Source organism: Fukomys damarensis, unplaced genomic scaffold, assembly GCF_012274545.1.
Source record: "Fukomys damarensis isolate Sample0158 unplaced genomic scaffold, DMR_v1.0_HiC HiC_scaffold_4, whole genome shotgun sequence".
Taxonomy (NCBI): domain Eukaryota; kingdom Metazoa; phylum Chordata; class Mammalia; order Rodentia; family Bathyergidae; genus Fukomys; species Fukomys damarensis.
In genome coordinates, this window is record NW_022900916.1 from 21,154,532 (window position 1) to 21,173,464 (window position 18,933).

An 18,933-nucleotide genomic window follows, 5' to 3' on the forward strand; every position below is an offset into this window, starting at 1 on the left:
AACCACCAATGCATAAAGTCTCTTTGTTAAATCTTTTCATAGCTTGTAAGTTCCTGATTTTAGTTTTTCTATATTTTTCAACTTTCTCTAAATGCTTACGAAGTATGAGGGATTATGGTGACCCAGAATCATCATCTGGTCTAAACTGTTCCTATTTCTTTATTACAAATTGCATCCAGAGTTATAAACTACTAGCCTATCCCCTGTAGTACTTTTACTCCCATACTAGTAACATAATTTTATCAAATAGCAATTTAAAACTTTCTTGTACAAATAATTTTCTGCCATAAAGTAATTGGTTGTCTTTTACAGAGATTTATCTGTTAACAACCATGATGCTGTATATTGCAAATGAAAAATTATAAAGGCATGTTCTTTGCCTGAGTGTCTGATAGGCCTTCAAACAGATAAGTCTAATGAAAGATGGTTGTCTTGAATGCATAATCTGTATGACCTGCAAAATCTAGAATGCATGGTAGACTTTCCAAGAACAGTTTCTGAGGTCTCACGCAATTATTTATTAATTTTGTAACTTTGGCTAAGGTGTTTCCCTAATCAGCAAATGTTAGAGGCTTACAGTAATGAGAGTGTGCTTTCCAAATATGATAAGCACTATGAAGATCACAGTATTTATGTTCTTATATAGCATTAGTTCTATTTTCCTTATTTTGTTAATAAAAATGGCTGTCTGGAAGTACTAGAACATTTCCAAGGGACATATTTCCCTCTTACCTCAGTATTTCATCAGGTTACTTTGTCGTAGACCAAACCACCAAATTTTGTTCCAGTGTGCTTTCCAAATATGATAAGCACTATGAAGATCACAGTATTTATGTTCTTATATAGCATTAGTTCTATTTTCCTTATTTTGTTAATAAAAATGGCTGTCTGGAAGTACTAGAACATTTCCAAGGGACATATTTCCCTCTTACCTCAGTATTTCATCAGGTTACTTTGTCGTAGACCAAACCACCAAATTTTGTTCCAGTTCTCTCATGTGCCTCTGTATTCATCAAGAAGCCGACTTTGTTTGCTCTTTGGAATAGCACTATAGTTAGTGATTGAATTTTTTTTATTGAAGTATAGTTTCTAAGCAGTAAAATTTGTTCTTTGTGCTACACAGTTGAGTGAGTTTTGACAAATACATATGATCATATAATGACCACAGTTGAGATACAGAACATTGCATCAAGTTCTCAAATCCTTTCTGCTGTTCCTTTGCAGTCAGTTTCTACCCTATCCCCAATTTCTGGCAAAATGTGACTTTTTTAACCAAAGGAGCATAAAACACATCACAAGTATAGAGAATGGTATGTTTTGAGCGCACAGGTATCGCCTCTAAATGATCTAAACCATAGAATGCTCAAGCAAGAAGGCACCTGTGGGATTGTTTTCCAAGGTTATAAGCCAGCAGTATACGAACTGGACTCATTCCATGGGGCTGTTGTCTTTGACCTGCCTGGTGTCTTTAATAAGCTTTCAAAATAGAAAATTTCCAAATAAAAATCTGGATTTTTTGAATTTTCTGAAAAACTGAACTGTCTGGGGACAGTGGGCTCCCATTTCCCTGTGTAATTAGTATTAATTAACACAGCTCTCTGTAGAAGGTCACCTGCAAGTGTTCTTGGGATTTGATCCCATTATTGGCATCTGTTCCACTTCAAACCTTCCCTGTTCCAAGGGGCCTTCATTGCACATCCAAACTAGAAGGAAACTACTCCTTACTTCTTACCCATCATTTCCTGACACACATCAGGTGTCATTCTTTTTTGCTGATTTTCTGTCTCCAGCATTCAGTGCTGGTATCTTGCTTGATGGATCATTCTTTTCCCAGGCCCTTGAGTATAGCTCAAAATATTTTTGAATGGATAAAATTGTGGGTGGATTACCTAAATATTAGGAAGTTTTTAGAGTCAAAGGTATTTTAAATATAAGCATTATTTTGGACAGTTATTTAGGATTAAAAAGTTAAGAAAGCATTTATTAAAAATTCACTTGGGCCAGGTGTGGTAGCACATGCCTGTAATCCCAGCTGCATGGGAGGCTCAGGCAGGAAGGTTGTAAATTCATGGTCAGCCTGGGCAACTTACCAAGGAGTTGTCTCAAAATTTACAAAGGTTCAGGGGTTGGATTGTAGCTCAGTGGTGGAGTGCATGCCTAGCATGTGTGAGACCCTAGGTTCAATCCCTAGTATCACAAAAAACAAAAAAGAAATTCACTTGGTCTTTTGATTAATTTCACAATGCTTCAGTATTGGTAAGAAAGGATGTTTATTAGTTTAGACTTTTAATTATGTAAATGATGAACAAATATTTGAAAATTTTTCTTCTGTTTTTTAATTTTGTTTCCTCTGATTATTTCCCTGGAATACACAGAAGTAAATGACGTGGAGTATTTTGGCTTGAGACTGGCGTTCTTCTCTAAGTAGACCTCTTTATTTGAAAGCCCTCCAAGTTCTGTGTTGTTTTGAGAACAGTTGGTACATACCTAATCTAGTTGTGCATTGAGACAGAATTTTATCATTATTTTTAAATCTAGTTTCCTTGGAGCTTAAAGGAAAGGTTTTATACTCCAAAGAAGAATATTACATTTATTTGAAAGAAAAAACAAACTTGTGCTAATTGCCATTGCTCAAATAAAATCTGTCCTAAAACTCGAGGCAAAGTGAAGTGATGAGTTATGTTAAAGGTCCTTTTATATAGTTGAATTCTCACATGCTCATACCTTGCTTAATGGTTTGTTGACATTGTCAGAAGATCAAACATCTATCGGAAATGGATTTATTCTATCTTGTTGGGTTCTTAACATATCTGAAGATATCTGTGGAGACATTAAGGATTTCTGTGGGAAATTTTTAAATTAAAGCTATTTGAATGTGTATTTAAAAGCACTTATGCTTATATTGACTTTAAACTTGTATTAATGTAACTTTCAAAGAGATGAGCTTAGATGTGTTGGTATGTAAAAATTGAGCAACACAGCTTCTTAACAATGCCAATGAATTTTACACCATTTGCAAGCACATTTGCCATTTTCCAAACACTGAAAATATGGATTTACTACACCCCTAACAGGGATAGATAAGAATTAAAAGAGTTTAGCCATAATTCTTGGTGGTATTAGAAATTTGGACCATGCTGTCTGGCAAACAGAATAGCTAAATGAGTGTGTATTAGTGTGCGGTGTCCTTGTCCAGAATAGCCCTAGGCTGCCTGTAGATTCTTAGTGTCCAAGCACAATTGCTGTACTGTAGCATCAGGAATACAGTGACATACCGACAGATGAATAAGAGCACAGATAAAAGGAAAAGGAGAAGCTGTGCAGCCTCTGTCTTCATCTCAGCTGGGGTCCCCACCATAGTAACTCACCTGGTGTCAGACGAATGGCACATGGTTTGTTTTACAGATAGGGACTCAGCAAAGATTCACACAGGCCTGCACATTTATCTGTCCCACAGATGTTTTGTCTTCTGTTTTCTAGCCAGCAAGGCAACAGCTCAACTTTGCTGGAGGATCACCTCCAGATGTCCAACCAAAGAAAGACCCTGCCACCCCACTGAGAGTAAGCAGACATCTCCTTGCTGCATCTGGGGCCACTCAGCGGCAGTACAAATTAGAAAAGGGTTAGCCATGCCATCTTTGTAATGGCCATATTTGTAGTGCAAAAACGCATAAAAAAACAACATAATCTGAATACTTACAAATAGCAGTAAGTAACTTTTCACTTTAAAAATTTGAAGTCAAACTTGGCAGACAGAATTTCTCTGCAACTTTGTTTGTAGATTTTCCTTGCTGATGTTAATTGCTAATTTTTCCACTCTAACAAATTTGAGTGTTTAAACAAAAACAGCTTTAGTCACATACCTAAAATAAGAAATGTGGGCTAACTCCCTCAGTGCATTTATATTTTGCAAAATTGGCCAACCAAATAGGACATTTTGTTTATTTATCTCTTTGATATTGTATGAATCTTCAAAAGAGCACCTTTTATTCCAGAAAAGATAATAAAGGGGATAGTTATTGGCTATGTAGACACTGACTCTGCTGATTAACCTAGCAGGAAAAGTACAACAGCTTCAAACACAGATTGGGCAACTTAACAAGAACCTGTCATAAAAAAAGGGGTAGGGTTTGGGAATTTAGCTGATTACAAAGGCCCCGGGTTTAATCCCTAGCACTCCCCCCACCCAAAAAAAAGCATGCAAAAGCTTTATTACTAAGCATTAAGCTTTCATATACTTACAAAGCTCCAGCTAGAGGCCATACAAAGGATTTATAGTGAGGGAAATAATCATAGCTATATAATACTAGACAGTAGTATTTATAAAGGTAAAATCTGATCAGGAGCCAATTAGATACATACAAAGACGTATTGCAGGCATGGTGGTAACATGTACTCAGAAGGTTGAGGCAGGAGGACTGCAAGTTCAAGGTCAGCCTGGCCAACTTAGTGAGATCCTGTCTTAAAAAGGGAGAGGGAGGCTAATAGTGAAACTCAATCCCCAGCACTAGGAAAAAGTGGTATTAGTGTGTAGTAGTAGTAGTAGTAGTAAAGAGAGCACAGCATGTACTAAGACCCTGTGGGAGAATCATGCTCACCTGTTCATATTCACAGGACAGGCAGAGGCCAATGTAACTGGAGTATGTGAATGAGAGCAGAAACAATACTGTAAGGTGGGACTGACCATCTGTCTGTGTAATTTGTTAAGATTTGGATTTTATTTTAAGCATAAGATTCAGATTTTTATTACAACATAATGAGAAGCCACTGGAGGATTGTATGTGAACAACTGGTGATGTCTCATTATATTTTGAAAAAAAAGTGTTAGAGCTACAGTAAGAGAACATTGTTGAGTTGTTGCAGTCTAGAAGGGCAAGAAATGAGTCCAAGCAGTTGGTCATTTTGGTGATTGAAAGAGAACATGGTGGTAATTAGGACCATGAAAATGGGCAACTGTGTTCAGTTACAGGCTTTTCCTTTAAAATCAGATTACAAATTTAACAGGTGGAAGAAAAAAATGAGAAAGAAACAAGGCAAGAGCCTAGTCAGTGATGACAGGCCTTTTAGAGCTCTCAGTAGTCCAACAGCCCGCTCTGGCTCATGCAGTTGGATGGTGCTGTTTAATTAGAAAGATTAGGTAATAAATACATTTGAGTGGGATAAGAATGAAGATTACCTGTGAGTTTCTTACATTTAAGACACCTTTTCGATGTTTTCCAGGTAAGCATTTAATGATCAGCTAATTGGGCAAGTATAGAGCTCAGCACAGAGATTAAACCTGTTTATATTAATTCAGTTATAACATAGCTATTTCAGAAGAGGATGTAATATGGAAGGGCATAAAGATCCTACTTTCTGCTCTTTTATAAAAATCTTTGTATTTCACAATCTTGAATATGACTTGGCTTCTCTTGGACGTGAGATTCCTTCTTTATAAAATAAGGGTCTTAAGAATGTTATTAGACATTTTTCAACCCCAGGATTTCATATCTATATAATTTCCACTCATAAATTGCTTTTTTATGTCAAGAAATGTTTCCTTTACAAATCATTAAGGAATTCTGCTCTTGGCAAAAGATTATTCTGCCATTTGACTTTATTACCAAACAATCACAGCATTATTCATTCTGGCTTTTTCCCTCTCTGATTTCCTCTAGTACATCAGAAGTGGAGATAAAGCCAAACAAGAATGGAACAAGTTGAATTGTTTCTGTATTGTACACTGAAAATTGTCAATGCCATGCATGTCACAATGGCATGTACATGTCTCTGTCAGTGAGGAGGGAAACACTGGCCACATTTGATTCATGGACTAAATGAGGTGATTTCTGTATGCTTCATTGACCTCAGAAATACATTAACAGATCAGATTTAGGAAAGCTTCTGTTAAAGTGTATGTGTGTGTGTGTATGTGTGTGTGTGTGTGTGTGTATGTGTATTCAGGGTGAACACTCAGGATTTTGTCTCTGTTTGTGATTTTCTTTGACTTGCTTGCCACTGATGTAGCAAATTTGCATTTGTCTGGTCTTTGACTGCACCGGGGAAGTCAGTTTCTTGCTTTCCAAGATACTATGATTCTTGATTCTTGTTCCCTTTGTTTTCCCTCCACGGATACTTATTAATATCTTATGTAAATGGCCACTGGATTTTCATCTGTGCAGTCATTCTTGCCTTTGACAAGACAGCTTTTTGTCATATGGTGTGGATTAAACCCTAGTTGGCATAGATCCTAAAAATAATGAGAAAAGAGATGGACAGTGAAAAGAGATAACTGAAGGAATTGTATCATGAAGGAATTTACTTAGGAGAAAGAGGGGTTAAAGGAATTTCTTTAAGAAAGGTAATGCTCCACTGAAGATACCCCAGAAGAGGGAAAACACATGATGGGCAACAGAGTGAAAGATTGCAGAAATAGGCAGTACCCAGGGTATAGGGGGAAAGTTGGAGTGAGAAAAGAGGGCAGACTTTTGCTCCATTGCAATGGCAGGAAAGTTGGATCAGCACAGCGTGGTCAGTGTGGTGGTGGCAGGATGCTGAGTTTCTCTTCTGATGCTTTTATTTTCTCAGTGAAATAAGAAGCCAAGGCATTGCCAGGGAATGAGTAAGACGTGAGGATGTCAAAGTTTGAGAGGCGAGAGGGCAGTATGTAACATGATTGAATGAGTGAAGCCTGGGGGACCATCCGAGGGTATGAATTTAAAGAGAAACAGCGTGATTGTAATCCTAGCACGTCCCAGCTCATTGTGCTGCTTGGGTTTGGTGGAGGTTCTAGGTCCTGAGTCCCACTTGTCCAGTTAAATCTATATCAAGGAGGGTTAGAAAGTTGAGGGCACTGTAAGTGGAGCTTCATCTAACAAGGAGCAGTGAGAAGTAAGTCAGAATGTGGCTTGGAGGATGCCATGTTGTCCAAGAATAGCTGGGACCAAAATCCTGAGAATGAGCCAGAACAAAGGAATGGTTTTGAAATAGAGATTTAGGAGAGTGTACAGTTACTAATGAAGTTCAGGCACACTCTCAAATCATGCCGGTGGAGGTGGAAGTAGAGTGGCAGACAAGACTCTTGGTGGTTGGGAAGTCCAGGACTTCGAGGCCACATTGGAATTGGGAAGAGAAAGACAAGCAACAGCAAGAGAAAAACTTTTAACTTTGCAGTGGTGTGTAATTTCCTCTTGGCTACTGAATGCTTTCTGTAATGTCAAACATCCAGAAGCTGGCTGAGATTCAGTCACTTTCCAGAGCACAGGGACTTCCGACATGGCATGGCATGGGCACTGGCCATGTGCTCTCCGGCTAACCTTCCATGAATTCCTGAGTGGCCCTTGTTCCTGTCCTGTGGTCACACACCACATAGATTTTTTCTGCTCTCCTTGTGAGGCTTTTATGGGCAGGATCATTTCAAATCTGTCTGAGGGTCTGCTTGACTTACCGGTGAGATTGGCCCACAGGCTCTGATGAACAGGCTCACAGCAACCTTTTCAGCTAAGCTACAGGGGCAAAAGCAAGAGTTTCCACAGCTCAGCAAGCATCTGGCCAGATGAACTGTAGTCAACTGCCCAAGATAGTTTATCTGGGGAGTTTCAGCTCCCTTTAACTTTTTCTCAAATAAATCTCTTCTTCCTCACAAAACCCTCCAAGCTAGCCTTGTGTGTACACTGAGTAAGTGGTGGAGGTAAGGGTTGCATCCCTAACAGATGGACTCTCTCTCTAAAGGATGATTGGGTGTTTGTCACCCAGTTCCTGGTATTCCAGCAAAAACTAGGACTGCTTAAAAATCTTGCTTATTTTCTACAGTCTGGCCTGCTCTTTCTTTCAAAGCCAGTTACATAGATCCTTACAATTGTGTAGTCAAAATTCAGGACCATGACATTGTCTTTTCTCCAGCACAGTGGTGAGCAAACTACTAGGTGAACAGCGATGCTCAATAACTAGGCCACACACACTGAGAGGTCCGACTGGAGATTTTATTCAAGGGGTGGGAGTAGAGAGAGAGAGAGCAGAGAGAAAGAGCAGAGAAAGAGCAGAGAGAGCAGAGAGAGCAGAGAGAGAGGAGGACGAAGAAGAAGAAAGAGAAGAACAAGGAAAGGAAGGTCCTTTTATCAGCTTTGGGCTGGGCTATTGTTTATTCATGAGGATGGGCCACTTTTAACCTATCACGGGCCAGATTGCCTTTTATGGGTTCAGTTCTGCAGAAGCAGGTTTTAACTCCTCTGTCTTGCTGTGGCCTTGGTGGAGGGAAACTAAAGATAAGAGCATGAAGTCATTCTAAGAGCCAAGAAGCACCAGGAAAATGCAGCCTGTGATGGCAGCGTCACAAAATACTTTAACATGATCAATTCCCTAACACTAGGTATTCGAGGCAGGAACTCCAAATTAGTGTTAAGAACTGGGACAAAGGTATGAAAACATTTTCCTAAAATGTACTTCACGTGAGACACTGGAGAGGAAGAGGAATCCTCTCCTTAAGCTGACTGCCCTGGAGCAACAGGGGTTAGGTTGTCGGCACAGAGGAAGTTAACAATGAAATTTGTTTTCTTCATTTGGATACAAGTTTTAATTAGTTTGTGTTGTCTTAGCCTGATCATGTTTGACTTCAGTCTCATGTATGATTTGTCCTAAATTACATTTTATTTCTGCATATTCTTTCTCTCCACCCAGATAATAATACGAACTATATCCCTCTCTCCAAAATCAAGTACTCAGCATTTTCTCTCCTCAAACACCACCTGCCTTCAAATTGCACATGTGAGCTGGGCTCCTCGTCCATCCCAAGATCCTCACACACTTTGCCTTCTGCCAAAGATGCCTCCATTCTATTTCCACCCCACCTCTTGTTCCTTGTACACATGTGGCAAACTCCTTTTCATCCTGCATCTTCACGCTCCAACCTAAACGCTCCTCCTCGGTGGAACTTCCTTAACTATACCTATCTCCACTCTTGTGCCAGCCAGGGAGTGCTCTTTAACATCCTGTGTTTCTCTCTTTAAAGTGCTTGTCCTTATAAAAATAAAGATAAGTAGCCAGGTGTGGTGGCACGTGCCTGTAATACCAGCACTTGGGAGGCTGAGACTGGAGGGTCACCGTGGTTTTTTGTTGTTGTTGTTGTTGTTAGTTAGTTTGTTTGTTTTGTTTTGTTTTTGGCACTGGGGATCAAATTCAGGTCCTTGGGCTTACAAGGAAGGCAGCGGAACCACTAAGCTAAATCCCCAGCCCCACCGTGTGTTTGAGGCCAGTCTGTGTTTTGTAGTGAGTTCAAGGCCAGCCTGAACCACATAGAGAGGAAACACAAAATAAAAAAGCTAAGTTTGTCTGATTGATGGCTAACACTCTGAACTCTAAGCTCCACGGAGACAGGACAATGTCTGTTTCCCCAATGCCAAGCATGGTGTCTTAAAACATATTTGGCACTCACTAGGTAACTGTTGAACAGATGAATGAAAACTCCCAACGTACCAGCAGGGAAATTAAAGAGTCTGTTGGTATGTTCTGGACCAGTGGTGATTTTGCGTGGACCAGAGGTAGCCCATAAACCTAAGAAGATTACCCTTCAAAGTTTGAGTCTGTATATATCAAACTTTAAAGCATAAGTTTAGTTTTTAAAACCTAACTATGTGGGGTAGGAGATAAACTGAAATGTTACATAGGAAAATCTGTATTCATGATTTTAATGGTGATATTCTAAGTGGGCTTCTAGTTACAGTAATTGAGATAGTGTGTACATAAGCAGTGACTTAGCAGAAAACTGTAACCACCCTTGAAAATATAGCTCATCTACAGATGATCAGTCATTAGGACAATTTTGGGATTTTATAAAAGGCTTATGTGAAATAAAATTAATTTGAGCCTTTTTCCTATTTATTGAACTTTTACAATATGGCATTTTTATTGTTTAAGTCAGGTATGTTAAATAGTTGTCTTTAAAATCATTAAGCAATTAATCTATATGCTTCTGAAGATAAAATATAATGTAGTTTATAAAATAAAATGTCTAATAATTTTCAGGTTAAAAGAATTCCTTATTTCTTTCCTCTTTTAAAAATTTCATTAAAATCTGTTCATAAAAATTTTAGTGTTGTCAAAAGATTTTGCAGTCACGTACCCACCTTCTTGAAGTTCAGAATTTCAAAATGAATATTTCTGTGTTTTACAAGTGTAATCATAAAGGTATTTTATCTTTTGACTGAAATTTTACCAGATGAGTACTGGAAAATAAGATAAACATGACAGAGAATTAGCATTTTTGTTTTAGGCTCTTTTAGCAGTCAACATTCGCTGAAAATGAGATGGAGGAAGTTTCACTTTACCCTGTTTCACTTTTTGAGAAAATATTATTCCCAAGTTTGTATTGAATTGATTCAGTAAAACCTATTCTTGTGAGAGTTGCATGGTTTCCATGGACTCTGTTACCTTTTTTCCCCTTTCCCATAAACCTCTAAGTGCTTTAGATTATAATCCATTGAAAAAATAAAAGCTTAAAGACTTCATTCCCTGCCTGTCCCACAAATATAATATGGAAATGATGGGACTGCTTTCAGGTTACTTACAGAGCTTGTTACATACAAGTTTCATTCTGAAATTGATGGACACTGAAGTAAGCGTTATTAGAAATTAAAGTCTGGTTTGCTTTTCTGTTGCCATCAAGAACTATTGACTTTTGAACTCCTGAACACTCTCTTCTAGCTGCTTTCGAAATCTATTGAACAACTGAAGCAACCGGGCAGGCACCTTGAGGAAGCAGAAGAAGAGCTTCAGGGGGACCAGGCGATGCAGGAAGACAGAGCGCCCTCTAGTGACAACAGCACTAGGAGCGACAGCATTGCTTGTGTGGATGACACACTGGGACAAGTTGGGGCTGTGAAGGTCAAGGAGGAACCAGTGGACAGTGATGAAGATGCTCAGATCCAGGAAATGGAATCTGGGGAGCAGGCTGCTTTTATGCAACAGGTAATAGGCAAAGATTTAGCTCCAGGATTTGTAATTAAAGTCATTATCTGAACATAGAGTGCACTGCAGGTTTTGGTAAATTTCCTATTGGTTTGTATGTCTGGATGATTGATTTTAGTGTCTGAGGATTCTAACAGAAACAGGTAAATGTCTATGTCTATACAGAGGTCTGACTAGGGTGATCTCTAAATAGATAGAGAAGTTTCATTGAAACTCCACTGGTAACAAAAATATCTGTTGCTCTAAAATTATGCTACATGATATCCAAGTAATTAATAGGCTTAAAATCCCCCCAAGATCTGTTACACCGGTTACTTCTAAGGAAAACAAACTCACTATTATTTTTAGTTTATCTGTTGAGATCGGTGACTGCTAGATATAGTCTCTCAGTCTGATCAATGAAACGTTCTATTGATTTTTGATTTTTTGGAACATGTAGAATTCAATTTTCACATCACTGTACATAATGTATCATACTACACAGTCTTGAACACTGTTAAAGGTAGTCTGCCCCTTCTTTCCTCTCTCTTTTTTGTTAAGTAGAGATTTCTGGTCACCATGTCAATAGTCCTAGGTTATTGTGTACATTGCAACTGAAAATGTTAGGAGAACAGGTGGTTTAAATATAGAGATGCACAGTGGAGTCCTGTTTTAAATATTGTTATGTTTCTCATGGTACTGCAGATTTTACTTTTCTCTTGTGTAATTTGATGACATTGTCTATTGAAAAAGATCAAATGATGCAGATGCAAATGTTGGTGAGAAGTAATTTGCAGAAATGCAGTCCAATCAAATACTATAGAGTATCTACAATTGTAGAAAACACAGTAACAATATGATTATCACTTGATGTCAGGTCAAAATCAGTTTTAAAAGATGTGTCATATTTTATAATCATTATTGCTAGAATCTCTTACGTGTAATTCCATAATGGCATGGAATATGCCGTATCATTTGGCAAAAAAATTTAGAAAGTTGGGTTTAACAAAAGATTGTACTTGTACATAATGAACCTTCAGAAGGATTATGTCCTTTGATGCTATAAAATACAAACATCTTTGAAAGCAACAGAAGACAATGTTTATTTAAGTCAGTTCTTTGTCAGGTTCCTGCTGTTCTACAGAAAAGTGATTCTGTGAGGCTGAACAGGAAATGCCTTGTGGAAACAGGAAGTCCAAGTGATTCATGTACTGAAGAATGTAGGGGAAAAAATCTGAGGATAGTGTTTTATTCTTTCTGTTTTTAAAGGGCACTCTATGAATTGATTTATTGTTTAAGAAAATAACACCACAAGTAGGGAAATTGTTACGGAAGCTTTTCACTGGAACATTTCCTTCATATTCCCTTTTGATATGTTTACCTTGTTTTATAGGTTTGCTTTTGTTAAGCTGGTTAAAGGTTCGTTGTATTAAGACCCCCTTAATATGGATAATCCAAATTGACCTAGAATCTTTGTGAGGTTTTTTTCTATTAAAGTATTTATATTTCTAAATTTGAGGTACTGTAAGGTGTAGTATCCTATTTCAAAGGCGATATAGCAGTTTTGCCAAATGTAGACATTGTTCAACTGTGTTATTGGCACGTATTGTTTACATTTTGCTGTGACATTTAAAAATATTTCTTTAAAAATGTTACTGCTAAAGATACATTATCCTTTTTTAAAAAGCCTCCATTCAAATTAAATTAGCATAACTAGAAGTTAGAAAGTTTAAAACTTTTCCATATAATGAACGTCCTTCTGATAATTTGACAAATAGCTATAATAGGCAACACTCCCTGTCACCAACATATTTTGGTTAGTATATTTCTTCATATTAAAATGACTTTTTGTCAGTTGTTTTGCATTATAAAAATATGGCATGCCTAAGATAAAATTGTATATTTTTCCATCTCATAAATATTCATTTTCTTCAAAGTCTTTTTTCAATCTCATAAAAAAGGGATAGTGCATCTTTTAAAATACATTTTATTTGGGGAGGAACATGTGGCTGAGCAGACTTTTGTATAATATTACTTCAAAGATATGTAATCACAAACAAAAAACTATTTTTTATAATGTCATTTGAGAGAGCTTCATCAGTACAGTTGGTGGACATTAATTGTTTGAATATGATAGTCTATGAATTTAATCAAGAAACTACCTGGAACCAGTGAAAGGAAAGCTGGATTTAAATAATCTTACAACTAATTGATAAATGTCTCTTTTAAAATCTACTGTATTTATTATAATTTACACCCTTGAAGGTGATCTCTTGTTTTGTGTTGTAAATATATTGTTTGTATGTTTCCCTTCTTGCCTTCTGTTATAAGTCTCTTCCTTTCTCAAATAAAGTTTTTTTTAAAAGATCCCCTTTCATACATTTGGCTTTGTGTAAACTTGATATATTTAATCGAATTTGGAAGTTGTATACCAGGTCTCATATACCAAAATATATTGCCATTTTTTTGTTGAATTGAGAGAATAAAGATATTTTGAGCAGCTCTAATACCATTAAATAATACATTCAGCAATAGTGAATTAAACTCTCTACATCAGCCAATAGCAAGTAGCAAACACATAAAATTTGTTGCATTCTCCTTTTTCCAGTGTGACTTTTTTCATGATATCATCCTTGGTATTTAAATTAAAAATGTCAACTTCTAAATATAAAATTTTAGATAAATAGATATCTGTTCCTAACTCTGCTCCATTTAAACAAAATTTAAAAGCTTAATATAATCCCTTGACTATAACAAGCATTCCATAAATATTAAAATGAAAAACTCCAGTATCATAATAATTGTTTGTTGCAATGAGATCCTGAACTCTGAATATAAATAAAATAACAGTGAATAGATTTAAAGAGAAAGTGGTAGTTAAATGATCTCCCCTTTTTATGGTAACAGTTGCTATAATACTAGTGTGAAGAACAAAGAGGCGACTCTGGTAAGGGAACTGTACTGTGCACAGTATGAGGGCCATGAGGTACCTACCAGTCTCCCCTTCTGTTGCCAACAAAACCAACCCACTGATGCTTTATAAGGTGTTTCTGTATATTTGGATCAATAGGTTAAAATGATTCTTTATGTTTTTCTTTTTGCTTAATATAACTGTTCATAGTATCATATAAATTAATGTTACTCTAAGCCGTGACAGCATTGTATCAGTGTTAAGAAATATGGAGATGTAATCATTGAATGTTATACAATGGGTTATCTTTTCATAATGCCATACATTTAATAGTTTGGTTAGAATTCTAAACATATCATTAATGCTAGTCATAATTATCTGAAATTTGCCTTTGGACTAGAAATTAACAGATTAACTCAGTGCTAGAAATACTAAAAATAAGAGTTGGAGGGATCAAATAATGGTTTTCTAGTGGATGTCTTATTTCTGAGGTGATATGTAAAGTGACTTCTTAAAGAGCATTGAAAAGTTAGAAACCTTTCTCCGGAAAAATAATTTTCACCAAGGTTTGGTGTAATCACCAGATTTTCTCTTCTGCAGGAAAAAGACACATTCTCATTAATGAAGGGGGTTATGGAAGGGTGCACTGCTACTTTTCGTAGATCTTAGAAAGGTAGTGTTTATGAATTTTTAATTTGTTGATATATTTAGACACATTTATATTGTTTTCCAGAGGATGTTAAAAAGTAATTCAAGCAGCATATATTTTTCAAGTCTAAAACTTAATTGTATGTAGATTATATAATTATTTTAATTTAGCATTTCTTTGTGACTTTTTTCACTAACTGGAGCATGCACTTATAACTAATGGTAGTAGGTATACATGGTGGATATAAATAGAGGGTTTATGGTAATAAGTAATTGAGGTCTATGCTTGTAACCAGTTATAGGCAGGAACTAGAAGATGCAAGAAAAGGAGTTTGAGACTGTCATTCCATTTATTAGTGATAATTTTTATTATTTGTTAGTGATAATTGTTTCAAGGGGGAAGTATAGGAGGGTCATCATTGGGATGTTAAAGGGTTACTGGGAATGTGACTTTTTAGTCAAGCTAAGACCTAGAGAGATTTCTATTCTTATTGTTATACCTCCTCTCCCAATAACTTCTTGGCAGCGGATAAACTCGTTAGTGATTTTGGATCATCTTGATTCACAGAACACTTAACTTTTGTATACCTGGAGTGCAGTGCTATCACTGCTAGCACTTCAAATCTGTTAATCTACTCAGTCCACACGCATCTGCCAACTTGCTTAGTACTCACAACCCCCTTCAGAGGTAGGTTTTAACGATTATGCCACCGCAGAGCTGAGAGCACTTGAGCGCAGAGAAGTAAAAGTCAAGGTCACCCAGTGAGTGGCAGATAAGCTATTATTTGAACCCAGGCACTCTGGCACCAGGGTCCTTGTTCTCAGCTTTTACAAGTGCACTGTGTTGGTGTGGCAATTTTTTTTTTTAGATGTCCACTTTGCTTGCTTTCATCCCATCTATTCAGCTAATAATACTTCTCTCCCCTCCCCTCACTTTCTCTAATTCACAGAAGAGGTTCTAATGCTTAATGGTCGGCCATTTGGGGTCATGACAACCTGTGGGTTTCTTTCTCTGACCAGAGCCACTGCTGAGATGGAGTGAATCAGTGACAGCACAGTTGGCTCTGTGGGGCCTGGTGGGGAAGAGACTGAGGGTCTAGGGTAGGAGGAAGAATGCTAGCCACTTCTTACCTTCCTTTCTAATTCACAGAAGAGGTTCTAATGCTTAATGGTCGGCCATTTGGGGTCATGACAACCTGTGGGTTTCTTTCTCTGACCAGAGCCACTGCTGAGATGGAGTGAATCAGTGACAGCACAGTTGGCTCTGTGGGGCCTGGTGGGGAAGAGACTGAGGGTCTAGGGTAGGAGGAAGAATGCTAGCCACTTCTTACCTTCCTTCCTTAGAACCTGATTTCTAAGCAGGAAACTGATTTTTAATATTTAAACCTATTAAGGATGGCCTTGGTAATCATTTTGACTAAAATAGTCTATATAGAATGTGAAAAAGTTCAGTCATTTGTCCAGTTCCAGATGTTCTACATGGTTTGAATCAGAAGGTGTATAAAAATCTTTTTAAGGCTCCCTTAGATTCTGCCCACATCCCCATAGGTTCTGATCTTGTCCTAAAAAGAAGCTCTAGAGTCCATATTTTTCAAACCCTTCGAGGAAGTCTGATTCAAAAGGTTTTGGAGAAGGCCAAGGGCCCTACCTACTGAAATGGGGCCTGAGTTTTAACAGTTTTTACCCACGATCCTCAGATTCTGATTCATAGTTTTAACAATATGTTCTCTCATATTTCTTGTATATTTTTCTCAGTGTCTTCTGTATTTCAACTCAATTGTAGATGGCTCTCCTATATTTACTATTATTCTCTTGATAGTATTTATCCTTTCTGCCCATTTCTCTCCTCTAAATTAAATAACATCTTAGCTTATTTGTGTGGCTTTCATTGGCCAAGACTTGGCAAATTATTTTTTGTCCCAGTTTCTGTGCTGTTGCGCTTCTTTTTTGTACAGATAAAATTAATATAGCATAAAATTCAGCATTTAGCTGTTTTAATGAGTACAGTTCAGAAGTTGCTAGCACTTTGTCAATGCTGTGTACTTATCAGAACTGGATTCCAGCCCTTTTCATCCTCTGCCTCTGAAGCAGTCACCCCGCCCCCATATTGTGCCCACAGCCCCTGGTAACTACTGACCTATTTCATGTCTGTATGGACTCAACTTGCCTGTTGTGGGCATTTCACATACACGAAATTGCACATTGTGTGGTCTTTGGTCTCTGGCTTCTTACCTGTTGTCCTTTTGTGTCACATTTTCGAGGTTTATCCATGTGGTTGTATATATCAGCAAGTCCTTACTTCTTTTGGCTGCACAATATTCCATTGTTATCAATATGCTACATCTTATTTTCAGTTTTCATCAGTAGATGGACACTTGGATTACTCCTATTTTTGTCTATATGAACATAAAGGGCTTGAAAATGTAGACTTTTGTATAAGTTCTTTATTAACATGTGTCTTTCTCTTGAGTATGTATCTGGGAGTGAAATTGCTGGTTCGAGTAGAAATGTTTTCGAGGAGCCACCAAACTTTTCCCCATGGCCGAACTCCTTTACTTGTCCACTCGCAGCCTATGAGGGTCCCACCTTCTGCACATCCTGGTCAAGGCTTCTCCCCACCCCTTCTTGGTGGTAGCCTTATTAATGGGTGTGACGTGCTATCATTTCTTGCTTCAATTTCTGTTTCACGAAGGACTAAAAAGAATGAGCTTACTGGAGCTCATTTGCTTATTGGACATTTGTATAATTTCCCTAGAGAAATGTCAGTTCAAGTATTTTACCTATTTTTCAAATTGGCCTATTTGACTCTTTGTGACTGAGTTGTAAGAGTCTATAAATATATTTTGATTCCCAAACCCTTATCGGGTATATGTGTTACAAATATTGTCTCCCATTTTGTGGTTTTTTGGTCTAATAATGTATTTAACAAGCAGGTTTTCTAATGCCCCTGAAATCCATTGTGTCTGTTTTTCTATTTGTTTTTTGTGCTTTGGTGCTGTATTTAAGAAATCGTCACCTAACTCATGATAAAAAAGATTTACCTCTGTGCTTCTACCAGGAAAAGTTGTGTTCACTTTTAGGCTTGCCTGATTTTGAGTCATATACTGTACACTACTTTAAAGATAATTTTCTTCCATTTACTTGAGTTACTCTTAAAGAGATATGATTTTCATGATTGGTAGGCTCCCCTTTCTTTTATGTATTATCTCTATTTTTCTTACTTTTGGTTGATTTTGGTCTTGCTTTTCTGCCATTCCTGCTGCTGATTTTTGTTGCTTTCCAGCATTTGATAATGTTGTTTTTTTTTAATTCCCCAAAACTCATTTAAGTGCTACAGTCTTGATATTTGTTGTATTTGATACAAACTGAGAGAAAAAAAATTAGTTTATTTTTCTTTAAAGAATGCCTTTTATCTGGTACTCTTTAAAAACTAAATCAGTTACTTTTCTTCATAGATGTGGTTTTAAAATCCTACACTAGAATTTCATTTTTACTTATATCTGCTTTGTACTCAGATTTCATGTTAATTAGTATTCCTGTCATTGCTTTGATCTTTGGGCCTCTATTCTATTGATAGGATTTCTGTAAAGAGCCCTAAAATTACATTGTTGAAGTTAATAGCCACATATAGCTATTGAACACTTAAAATGTAGCTGGTGAGAATGGAGATATGCCCTAACTACACCCCAGATTTCAAAGGCATTGCAAAGAAACATGTAAATATGTTATTAAGAATGCTATCTATGGATTGCATATTACAGTGAAAATATTTAAAATATATGGCTTGGTTTAACATTATTAAAATTAATCATGTTTGGGACCAAGGATGTAGCTCAGTGACACAGAACCTGCCCAGCAAGCAAAGAGGTCCTGAGTTCAATCCCTAGTACCAAAAATAAATCATCATCATGTTTTGTGTTTTAAAATGTATTTATTATAAAATTTAAGGTTATATGTGTGCCTGACATATTTTTATTTGTATTTCATATTCCTGCTATAAATCTTCATCTCATTTTATATTCTGGTAATGTATAGATCTCATCACATCATTTGGAAATCTGTGAGCTATAAATTCTGAACCAATGAATATTTGCTCTGGCCGGCATGTTTCCATTTCAGTTAGTCTCCAGGCATAAAATATTAGCATTAAAGAGATGTGAGACATCGTCGTGGCTTAAAGGCTTATATGTCTTTGTGCTTTACATTAAAAACAACTCAGGCTAGGGATTTATTTAGCTCAGTGGTTCCACTGCCTGCCTCGTCCGGAGTTCGATCCCTGGTATGAAAAAAAACCAAAACTCAGTCTGCCAGTTTTATTATCAATATTGTAAGGACAATTCCCTTACTGCACTTCCGTCTCTAAATTAGTAAATTCATGTCTAAAATGTGTTTTCCCCCCGGCTTTTTAAATTTCTGTTAGTGAAACCACAGTTTGGAAACAGTTGGGAAAGCTT

General features: G+C 37.0%; 1 protein-coding gene across 5 annotated transcripts in view; it reads left to right on the forward strand.

Annotated features, from left to right (window-relative positions):
• The window catches only part of Hdac9 (histone deacetylase 9), a 924,083-nt gene that overhangs the window by 587,243 nt on the left and 317,907 nt on the right, over positions 1-18,933 (forward strand). For 4 of the 5 annotated variants that reach the window (XM_033757117.1, XM_033757124.1, XM_033757114.1 and 1 more), the window contains one exon: positions 10,678-13,249. In XM_033757117.1, the coding sequence (XP_033613008.1) occupies positions 10,678-10,992 (315 nt within the window). In that variant the 3' untranslated portion in view covers positions 10,993-13,249. Of the gene's footprint in view, positions 1-3,480; positions 3,562-10,677; positions 13,250-18,933 lie in introns of those variants that run through there. The other variant, XM_033757109.1, reaches the window with a different exon arrangement.